The 11,295-nt window shown below is 42.6% G+C and overlaps 1 protein-coding gene across 1 annotated transcript in view; it reads right to left on the reverse strand.

Annotated features, from left to right (window-relative positions):
- MTMR8 (myotubularin related protein 8) overlaps nt 1-11,047 on the reverse strand; it is a 71,270-nt gene extending 60,223 nt beyond the window's left edge. The window contains exon 1 of the mRNA XM_090265222.1: nt 11,024-11,047. Within this exon, the coding sequence (XP_090121348.1) occupies nt 11,024-11,047 (24 nt within the window). The remainder of the gene's footprint in view (nt 1-11,023) is intronic.
- Nucleotides 11,048-11,295: the final 248 nt, after the last annotated feature.

Raw genomic sequence — 11,295 nt, forward strand, 5'->3', positions numbered from 1 at the left:
GAAATAGTTCACTTTCTAATTTGTACTCTTCTGCATTATTTAATTTTTTTACAATGAATGTGTATTATTTTTTATTAAAAATAAAATTATTGCAGAAGAATAGTTATTGATTAGGGAAATGTTCATAATATTTACCAGGTACACTGTGATTACATTTTGTTTTTTTAATAAAAGCTTTATTGATATATAAAAAAAAAAAAAAAAAAAAAAAAAAACAGGCTCCAGAGAGATTCCTCGTCTCCTTCCATCATGTGATGGCACAGTGAGAAGTTGACAGTGTGCAACCCGGAAAGGGATTTTACCGGAATCCACCCTAACCTTGGACTTCCAGCCTCTAGAACTGTGAGAAATAAATCTGTTTATAAGCTACCCAGTCTGCAGTATTTTATTAAAGCATGCTAAATGGATTAAGAAAAAGGAAGGGAAAAAACAGTCCTCAGCAATGTTTAGCCAGTGAATAAGTAGAAGAGTAGGAGCTGGGGTGGGGCATAGAAAATGCATGTGGGAAAAGTTACATATAATGCTGCAAGAGAAACAAGAGTGCATACAACTTCCTTTCCTGGTGGGGGACCTGCAGGTAGGCACTTGCTAATGTGGATGCAGAAGACTATAAACTTGATGAGAATAGTGTGATAAAAGTATGTGATCTCATCAGCGAATCAAAAGTTAAAAGAAAGTACTCTTGCTACTGCTAGAGGAACTGTGATTAAGTCACTAGGAGAAGTCAGCGCCGGTTGGAATAGAGGGTCACAAAGAGGGGACTGACTGGGAGAGGAGTGGGGTAGGCGGGGCAGGGGAAAGCAATGGGGTGGGGGGATGAAATAGAAGTGGCTGTGCAAGTCATTTAAATTTTGAGTAGAGACTCATTTGTAATTTGGTAATAATAACAATAAATTCAGGTGACGGGTCTAGTCAAGGAACAAGTATAAAGGACTCATGGACGTGGACAGCAGGGTGGGCCCTGACTGTGGGAGAGGGGGTGGTCATGACAGGGGAGAGCCACAGAGGGGTGAAAACTGGGACAACTATAATTGAGCAACAATAAAATAAAATAATTTTAAAGGAAAAGTCACACTTCAGAAAAAGAATGGGCAAGAGGTGAGAAGGAAAAATGTAAACCATAAAACATCTCTAGCTCTCTCCTGCCTATCTCAAAACAGGCAGCCTTGAATGGCAGGAGATGCTCAACAACAAGGAACATTGGCCACTCGGAGGGAGCTCTTGCTAACAGCCAGGGCACTATGCAACGAAAAGGCTGCAATGTCCATGTATGAAGGGTGCCATGTTGGTCTTGGAGGGTCATACTAGAGCAAGTCTTGGAGGGGGGGGACTGTTGATAGGTACTTCCTTAGTGCTCCACACTGCAGGGAACAGGTGAGGCCTTGCAGGAGACCTGCTTTTAAGTCACAGAAGCCTGAGTCCCATTGAATATGTATGTGTGTGCATGTGTGTAGAGTGGGGGTGGGGGGAGAGGAAGATGAAGAGAGACAGATGAGGGTAGAGACATAAGAGGAATGAGGGGAGGAATGGAGAGGGGAGGGAAGGTGGAAGAGAAAGGGAGAAAAAGAGGACAGAAGAGGAGGGAGGGAAGGGAAGAAGGAAAAAGGAAGAACATGAAGAAAAAAAAGGTAGAGAGGAAAGATGAGGGAGAAAGGGGGGAAGGAAAAGAAAAGGAAAGGATGGGGAAGGGAAGAGAGGGGAGGGGAAGGAAGGAAGGAAGAAAGAAAGAGAGGAGGAAGGAAGGAAGGAAGGGGGGAGAGACTGACCACCACTAGGTACTACATAGAATCTAATTCCCAGGCAGGACACCCAATTGTTTTGTTAGTTTTATACTTCCTGGCTGTAGACAGAGCAATGACATTTATAAGATCCTAGCTCTAGGACAGTGATTTTCAACATTTTTCACCTCATGGCACACAAAAACTAATTACTAAAATTCTGCAGCACATCAAAAAATATATTTTTTGCCAATCTGACAAAAAATATGTATAATTTTTATTCATTCACACCCTACGGCTATTGTTGTGTTGGCTGTTGTCATTTTTTATTTGATAATCTAAGGGAAAAGAGGTCAGTGCCCCTGACTAAACAGTCAGGTTATGCATGTTTTACAACTTCTTGCAGCTCACAGGTGCACCATGGCACACCAGTTGAAAATCACTGCTCTAGGAGAAGTGAGATTTTTTGTTTTTTTTCATTTCCCTTCTAGGAAGGGAGGAAAGGAAGAAACCAGGTGCACTTCAGAACTCTCAGAATCCATTTACTATCCTGATTTTCCAGTTATTGGTAGTAACTTGGATATACTGCAAAAGTAAATAAAAAATGAGACCTCTGGCTTCAGGAAGGCCCACATTGTGATGAGATCCATCAGGAGTATCTATGTCCAACATAAACCCTGTCCTGTGCGGCATCACCTCTGACAGCAGAGAACATTCACCATGAACACAAGTGCTGCCCTGCACATATTAAAAAGGTTGTCACCTACTTTCACAACAAGCATCTCTGATTTAGGTCCCTTCTTTAAAGTAATAACAGAACATTTGTAATGGGGCGGGAGGGAAGGAAGGAAAAGGCAGAGGGCAGATGAAGTCTTTTGTGTCAATATGTACAAGGTAATTTGAAGCAAGTGTTAAAGTGGTAAAAATGCAACCTACACTTACCTTGAAGTTATGCTTCCTCACTCTATTTTTCAGCACCCCTCCAAATAAGGCAAATATGAAACTAGGTTCTATGAATCCTAGTTCCACAAGATGTTAACTGGTGTATACACACACACACACACACACACACACACACACACACACACACACACACACACACAGTGTGGCCAGGTTAGGGAAACACCGGGTTAAACAAATATAAGCAGGATTTTTTATTGCAGGTTTCCTCAGAGATTTTAATGGTGAAAAGTCATTATGGATCTCCACAGTGTTTATGGCATCAACATATTTTACCTTAGAATCCTTTTTATTTTTTTAAACAACTTATATTGTGGGACTAGTAATCATCAGAAGCAAGGTTTAGGAAATTTTAGTATAATTCAATATCTCATTTTATTAAAGCAGTGCAGCCCAGGCTTTTCAGTCACAGACTGCTTCATATTCTGGCTCTCAGCAACCTGCTCAAGGTTTCTGGGTACTAAGCTCTATATATTTAAAATGAGGATAATAATAGTATTGTTGTGAGTATTAAATGAGTATATAAATATGTAATGCTTACATAAAGCACTTAGCATAGTGCCTGGCACATTGTAATTGCTCAATAAAGTGTAGAGATTATTTTTACTCATGAGGAAAATGAAACCTAAGGTCACACAGCATGTCAGTATCAGAGTTGGGACCAGAACCCAGGTCTCCTGACTCCCTCTCCAGCCACAATGGATTTCTCAAATACAGAAAATATCTTTGGGACTTCTGACCAAGATGGAGGCATAGGTAGACATACTGCGTCTCCCTAACAACTAAGAAGGAATTTACAACCACTTCAAAACTTAAAAAACCCAGAAGATCCAGAAAATCAAACTGCATGGAAGTTCAACAAACAAAGAAATAAAGAAGGAATAATGAGCCAGACAGGTAGGAGGGGCAGAGCCAGGACAGAAAGGACGAGGTGCAGTGCTGTGGCAGCAGCTGCAGGGCATGGTGGGCAGTGGTTTGTGGCGACAGTGGTGCCTGGCAGCAGAGTCAGCGGCACAGGGGCTGTAGCTGTGGTGAAAAGCACAGTCATACATTTTAAACCTGGCAAGCAATCCCAGCCCCAAACCAGACCTTGCAGCTTGAGGTTCCAGCACCTGGGAAAATAGAGCCACATTGCTTTTGACTCTAAAAACCAGTGGGGGTTGGGGCGGAGGAAGAAACTGCTGGTCTCTCAATGGAGGCAGCTTGTTTAGTACGGGAAGGGGGAGAAGTGCCTGGAAAAGGGGCAGGTGTGGGGCACTTCCAGACCCCTCCCCTACACACAGTGCCACAACATGGTGAAATGGGTCACCGGCATTGACAAATACCTAAGGCTCTGCCCCTTACAACATAACAGGTGCTACAGTTTTGCCTAAGACACAGAGGCAAGACAAAAACATGTCAAGATGAGGAGACAGAGAAGTATGGCCCAAAGGGGGAGGGGCAGATCAAGGTTCCAGTGGGAGAACTCAGCGACAAGGAGATACCCAACCTAAGAGATGCAGAGTTCAAAACTGGTGATTAAGATGCTCACGGACTTGACAGACAAGATTAAGCATGGCAGGGAATAAATGAAAGCTATACTAAGTGAAATAAAGAAAAATCCACACAAAACTAGTGGTGAAGGAAAGGAAACCAGGGTTCAAATAAATGAATTGGAACATAAGGAAGAAATAAACAGTCACCCAATACAGGAGGAAACAAGAATTGAAAAACATGAGGAGAGTTTTAGAAACCTCTGGGACAACTTTAAATGTGCCAACATCCAAATCATACAGGTGCCACAAGGAGAAGAGGAAGAGCAAGAAATGGAAAAATTATGTGAAAAAAATGAGGGAAAACTTCCCTAATTTGGCAATGGAAATAGACATACAAGTCCAGGAAGCACAGAGAGTCCCAAACAAGCTAGACCCAGGGAGAACCACACCAAGACACATCATAATTAAAATGCCAAAGGTCAAGGGTAAAGAGAGAATCTTAAAAGCAGCAAGAGAAAAGCAGAGAGTTACCTACAAAGGGGTGCCTATAAGATTGTCGGCTGGTTTCGCAAAAGAAACTTTGCAGGCAAGAAGGGACTGGCAAGAAGTATTCAATGTGATGAAAAGCAAGGACCTACAACCAAGACCACTCTATCCAGCAAAGCTATCATTTGGAATGGGAGGGCAGATGAAGTGCTTCCCAGATAAGGTGAAGCTAAAGGAGTTCATCATCACCAAGCCATTATTACATGAAATGTTAAAGGGACTTACTTAAGAAAAAGAGGATCAAAACTATGAACGTTAAAATGACAACAAAATCACAACTATCAACAGCAGAATCTAAAATACAAAAACAAAATCCAACTAACCAGACAACCAGAGTGGAAACAGAATCATAGGTATGGGGAGCATGTGGAGGGGTGTCAGCTGGGAGGGGGAAAGGGGAGAAATGGGGAAATGGTGCAGGGATTACAAAGCATAGTAGGAGGGTGAAGAATAGACAGGAGGAAGTTAAGAATAATATAAGGAAGAGCAAAGTCAAAGAACTTATATGCACAACTCATGGACATGAACTAAGGTGGGGTGGGACTGCTGGAGGGAGGCGGGTACTGGGTGGAGGGGAGCAAAGGGAAAAGAAATTGGGACAATTGTAACAGCATAATCAATAAAACATACAAACAGAAATAAAGAAATAAAAATAAAAAAGGTCGTTAGAGCTCATCAAAAAAACTTTCTAAAGCATTTAAGTATTGTACCACGAAACCACAAAATAATGTCTAAAAACACACAATCCTAAAACAAATCCCGGTGATTTCTAGGAGTAATGGCAACATACAAAGTGAGATTGAAAAAAGTTTTGATTTTGAGAAAAATGATTCCAAAGCGTATAAAATAGTGTCCAAAATGCCAGACCACTGCCACCAGGGCTTCCAGGGTAACCTCTCTCTTTGCACTGTAGTACCAGGAGCCATTCTGGATGATCATGAAAATCTCCCTCTTTGAGACAGACAGATCTTTGAGACTTCCCAGGACCAGTGTATACTAAAGCCTCTACCACTGTTAGGATCAAATGAAAACAGAAAGCGACATACAATTATGGAGCACTTAGTATGTGCCAGCCCCTTATCATACTTTATCTTAATTTTCATCATAGTCCCAAGTGGTAAAAGTTATCCCCATTTCACAAATGAGGAAAATGATATCTGGAGCATTTGAATGATGTGGCCAAGAACTCAGAGCTAAGAAATTATACATTTGGAATTCAAACCCAGCTCTGTCTGTTCATTCCACACCCCTCAGTGTGTTACACTATTTTCTTGACTGAAAGAATCAAAGGGGAGCCAAGTGAATTTGGACTTTTGAGAACTAGAAGGGGACTACTATCCTCACCTCTGGAAATCACATTTCCTTGATAATAGAAAACACTTTACCCAGTTTTACCTTGATTTATTCTGACCCTGCCTCTTTCCTAAATTAATTTGAGGTGGTTTACAATAAAAGACAGATTTACAATTAGGTTATAAGAACGGAAAATCAAAGCCATGAAAAGGAAGAGGAAGCAATTATGCTAAGTACAAGGACTAATGTAGTTAATATAATTGAACGCTAAATTTGTTTCTTAGTTTCCTGGAAGTCAAGCCAAAAATTACCTGCTTTTAGGAAAGCTTCACATAAATAGTAATCTTGAGAGCAGGTAGGGTGGCTTGAAAAGCACTTTGTAAAGTATTATAAAGTGTTATTACTTATTATTACTTTTATCCAGAATAACATTCTATACCCATCTGGCACTTTGAATTATTTTGGCTCTTGTTTCAATAATTCCACACAAGTTATCATAGTGTGAACCAATCATTCATACTATACAACAAAAAGACAATGCTGGCTCTGCCACTTGCTAAATGTCTGGCTTTGAGCAAAAAACTTTAGCCACCTGGGCCTCAGTTTTTACATCAGTTTTCACATCTGGGCTATGACCAAATAATCTGATTTATTTATTTACTCATTCATTCATTCAGTGGCAGATTTACTGAAGTTACAATACCATAAAATTCACTTGTTTTTATTTTAATTTTTTTTATTTTTATTTTTTTTTAACTGTGTGGTTGCCTCTCACTTGCATCCACAACTGGGGACCTGACGTGCAACCTAGTCATGTGCCCTGACTGGGAATCGAACCAGCGACACTTGGCTCACAGGCTGACGCTCAATCCACTGAGCCACAGCAGCAAGGGCTTAAATTCACTTGTTTTGAGTGCCCAGCCCAATGGTTTTTTAAAGCAGATTTACAGAGTTGTACAGCCACCATCACAATATAATTTTAGAACATTTCTATCATGCAAAAGAAACTGCATTCCCAACTTTCATTTAAATAATCTTTTTAAATGTCCTTCCTAACTTGCATACCCCATATTTGTAGACTTACAAAGCTTTAGCAGTTCTGCTACCTATAGAACCAAATTGAAATTCCTTGAGGTAACATTCAAGGTCCTCTGCAACCTACACAAAATGTATTTCTCCAACTTAATTCCTTGAAGCATTCCTCTCACTGCCTTGCTCTAACAGGTTACCTCCCACTGAGCTTATGCTCTTGCAGTTCTCTTAGTAAGGAGTGTCTCTCACCTCCTCAATCGCTGAAGGGTAAAGTCCTATTTATTATTCAGACTCATCTTAAATGCCACTCCTTCCACCAGGCTTTCTTCATTTCATACTCCCGATACTCTCCCAGAAATGGGCTTCATTTGCCTTTAAACTCCAACAGTATTTCATTTGTCCCTCTCACAAAAGTTCTCACTCTCATTCCTGGACCTTATGCTTGGCATCTCATCACTTTACTTGATTAAGAGATCCTAGAGGGCAGTTATATCTAAGAGAGCTATGTATCCTAACAACTACCAATGTGGGGTTTTGTAAATAATAACTAACAATTATGATGATAGTAATTGATAGCTAATTAAGCATCTATGATATGCACCATGCGATGGTCTAAGCATCTTTACAAATATTAAGGCATTTAATTCTTATAACAGCCCTGTGCAATGGGTACTATTATTATCACCACCATTTTACAGATGAAGAAACTCAGGCACAGAGAAAAGTTACAGACTTGCCAATATCAACACATTTAGTAAGTAGAAGAGTTGAGATTTGAATTCAGACAGTCTGGCTCCAAAGCATACACTCTTAATCACTAAAATACATTTCTAAACCAGCTGAAACTCAATTAATGTTAACCAAAAATCCTAATTAATAAGGTTCCATTATGAAACAGAAAGGTGATTAAGAATTCTGGGTGCTAACTGACACACAGAAGTCTTGTTAAGAAAGGATAGTCACTGAATTTCTGGGTAGCTCTGATGTAAGAAAAGAAAAATCATTGTTAAATTCCAAGGTTATAAGTTAAAAAGACAGTTCTCCTCTCACACATAGGTGGTGATAATTAAAAACTGGTAGTATCTACTCTATCTGAATGTATGCATATCTTATCCAGAAATTCTATTTGTATGAATATTCTAACAAAGATGTGTATATATATCCATCAAGAGAATGTTCTACTTACAACAGCCAGAACTGGAAATTCCCCATCAGCAGGAGACTGTATAAATCGGGATAAACACAAGTGGTATGTTAACAAAATGGAATACTATATCGCCGTGAGAATTATCTATAACTTTAAGGAATAATATGGAGGAATCTTTCAAACATAATGTCGAGCAAAATAAGCCAGACATAAAGAAGTATATACAAAGCCATTTATATTAAGTACAAAAAAAGGGCAAACTAATCTATTCTGTTAGAAGTCATAATAGTGGTTACCCCTGAGAGGGGTATTGACTAGAAGAGGAATGAGAAGACTCCTGGTAAGGTTCTATTTCTTGATCTGGGTGCTGGTCATATTGGTATGTGCAGTTTGTGAACATTCACAGAGTATAAACTTTTAATCTATAAATTTTTATATGGATGTTACACTTCAATACAGTTTTATTGAAAGTCTTCTCAAGAATAGAAAAAAAAAACTCAAGCAAAAAACAAAATTAAAAGTCACTTTTGCATTTGACAGACAGAACTAATAACTGACAAGCTCATGACTTTATTTTTGACCTGAGCTGGAGAAAACAGAAGTCTCTCCCTTTTGTGGAAGCAGCAATTTAACAAGAGAGGCTATTTTCATCCTTAGCTATTACTGCAAGTCTAATCCTTCCCAGCAAGTTATACCAATAACAAAAGAAGAAAAAAAACTTGGGACTGTATACCACCTGTAGGCACTCACAACTTTTCGAGGCACCAAAAATAATGCCAATTTTATTTAAAGGACTAAGTTTTCATCTGAAGTTTTAATTTGTATTCCAAGACTGGCAATACCATCCATGCAGTCAAAATGGAGTCTGGCCATGATGCCAATTAAAATTTTCTTGAGCGCTACCTTTGTCTACACACCAGTCTGAAACTAAGCACTTTTATCTTTGCCAGTCAAGTCGCTTCACTTCCATGGGTCTCAGCTTCCTCGTGTGTAACACGGGAATAACAGCAGTACTTCCCTTATAGGTTGTTTTAAGGATTGAGACCTATTTCATGTAAAGCTATTAGCACAGTTCCTACCGCACTACTGAATGATCAATGTGTTAGCTCCTATTATTATTTCGATACGGGCAGAAAAATGGCATCTTCTCCCTTACAATACAGCTAGCCAGTTTATAGCTTTAATCCCCCAAGAGCGACATTTTAATATTTTAAATACTTTAAATAGTTTAATACTATAACATTCAAGCCCAAAGACGCTTTTGCCTCCCCCACTTTTCCAGGTTGAAAGGAAACCAAAGGGAGCATTTCAAATGAGCTTATTTTGAATTGGTTCGCGCGGTCCAGGGTTAGGTGGACGGGGAGGAGTGGACGGATAGGGGAAACCCCTTTTCTTGGATGGCGCCACCTCCCTGCACCGTGCCAGGGAAAGGGGTACAAATGACATGAGCTGGCGAGAAAGGGACGAAGAAAACGTTAAGGATGGGGGCTACAGGGGGTGTGGTTGTCTTCATCAGGGAAGGGGCCTGAAGGTTGGGGTTTCTGCTTTGCCCCATCAAGCAACCTCTTGCTCTGGAGTCAACACGCGGACAGGACGCTTTTCTAGTTACAACCAAAAAAAAAAGTTCACATGCAGGTCATTTTATTTAGTCCTCACAACCGCCGTCTGAAGTGAGCAAAGCGCATTTCACGCGCCGCATTTGGTCGAGGACAAAAGGTTCAAAGAGGTTAAATAATTTGTCCAAAGTCAACACCTAGGAGTTGGGGGGAAGCAGTATCGTAATTCAGGTCGCCTGGCCCCCAAATCCGTGCCCGTGCCGTTACAACATACGGGACTTTCACGCGGACTTCTGTCCGCCTGGGCAACGTTTCTCAAACTCGAGGGAGACGGAAAACTAAGCTAAGCAGAGGCTAGCTGCGACCTCTTCCGCGGTCCTGAGCCTCGGAGGGCAGACAGAAAACGGACAGGAGGGAGGCGGACTGAGAAAGCGGCTGAGGTCGGGCAGGGAAAAAGCAGGGTCCGGGAAAAAAAAGAAAAGCGGCAGAAGCGGCTCTAAGTGGTAGCGGGCCGTAAACAGGTGCCAAGCGGCCTGGCGATGCTGCTTTTGGGGGTTTTCCTCCCGCCTGAGCAGGGCTACGTCCACTCGGGTCGAACCCCCTTCTCACGCAGCCCCGCTTGGCCTGCGGAGATGCTGTCGCCCTCCTTCCCCCGCTAAAACCCACCCAGGGACGCCGGGGAGACACGGTGGGTCCTCCCCCTTCCCCCGCACCGGTGGTCTGGGCAGCCCTTCAGGCAGGTTTTAGGGGCCCGGGGAGCCAAGAGAAGGGTCGGAAAACGCTGGCTAAAGTCACTTTCGGAAGGGGATGCCATGTCTGGTACCCGAGAACGGCGCCTTACGAGTGCGGCAGATGTGTGAAAAGGGGGTATACGAAGGAATGGCTGGAGTGAGCCGGGGGGAGCTAGGGTCTGAGGCGCCGGGCAGTGCCAGTTCGGTCAGGCGCTCATGGGGCACGGGGACAGCGGCGCGTGAGGGCGAAAATCACCTCAGCGCTCCGCCGCCGCCGCCCCATGAGCATCCTGAGGGAAGAACTCAAATTTGGTTAAAAACCGGGTTTGAAGCAAGAAGAGAACGTGGGTCCCAGACCGGGAACGGGGCATCGAAGGGCACCCTGAGAAAACTTAAGGGGGTGTGCCTGCGCTCCCGGCTAAGTACCGACAGGTAACTCCGGGCTCCCCGCGGAGTTCTGACAGATAACTCCCAGCTCCCAGCTCCCGGCACCCGGCTCCCAGCTCCCCGCTGAGCACCCGCAGGGAATTTCGGACTCCCAGGCTCCCCTAACTCTTCTCCTTACCACTGGCGTTGTGAAGCAGTCCATGACCGAGGTCCGGTTGCTCTCGAAGTCTTCCACGCTCTTCACGCTTCCACCTCAAACCGGCTTGAGCTTTGCCTTTGCCGCTTCGCTGGCTCGTCCAATCAGAGCTCGGGAACCGCCCTCCAATTGTGGGGAGGACTCTCGTCTCCGGATCCACACGGAGTTCCCTATCGCGATATTTTGTCTGTAGCCGCTCCCGCCATTTTGGTGTCTGGCAAATGCCCTTTTCTTTGGAGGAGCTGAGTTCTAAT

Source organism: Furipterus horrens, unplaced genomic scaffold (genome assembly GCF_987537825.1).
Source record: "Furipterus horrens unplaced genomic scaffold, mFurHor1.1.pri manual_scaffold_17, whole genome shotgun sequence".
NCBI lineage: Eukaryota > Metazoa > Chordata > Mammalia > Chiroptera > Furipteridae > Furipterus > Furipterus horrens.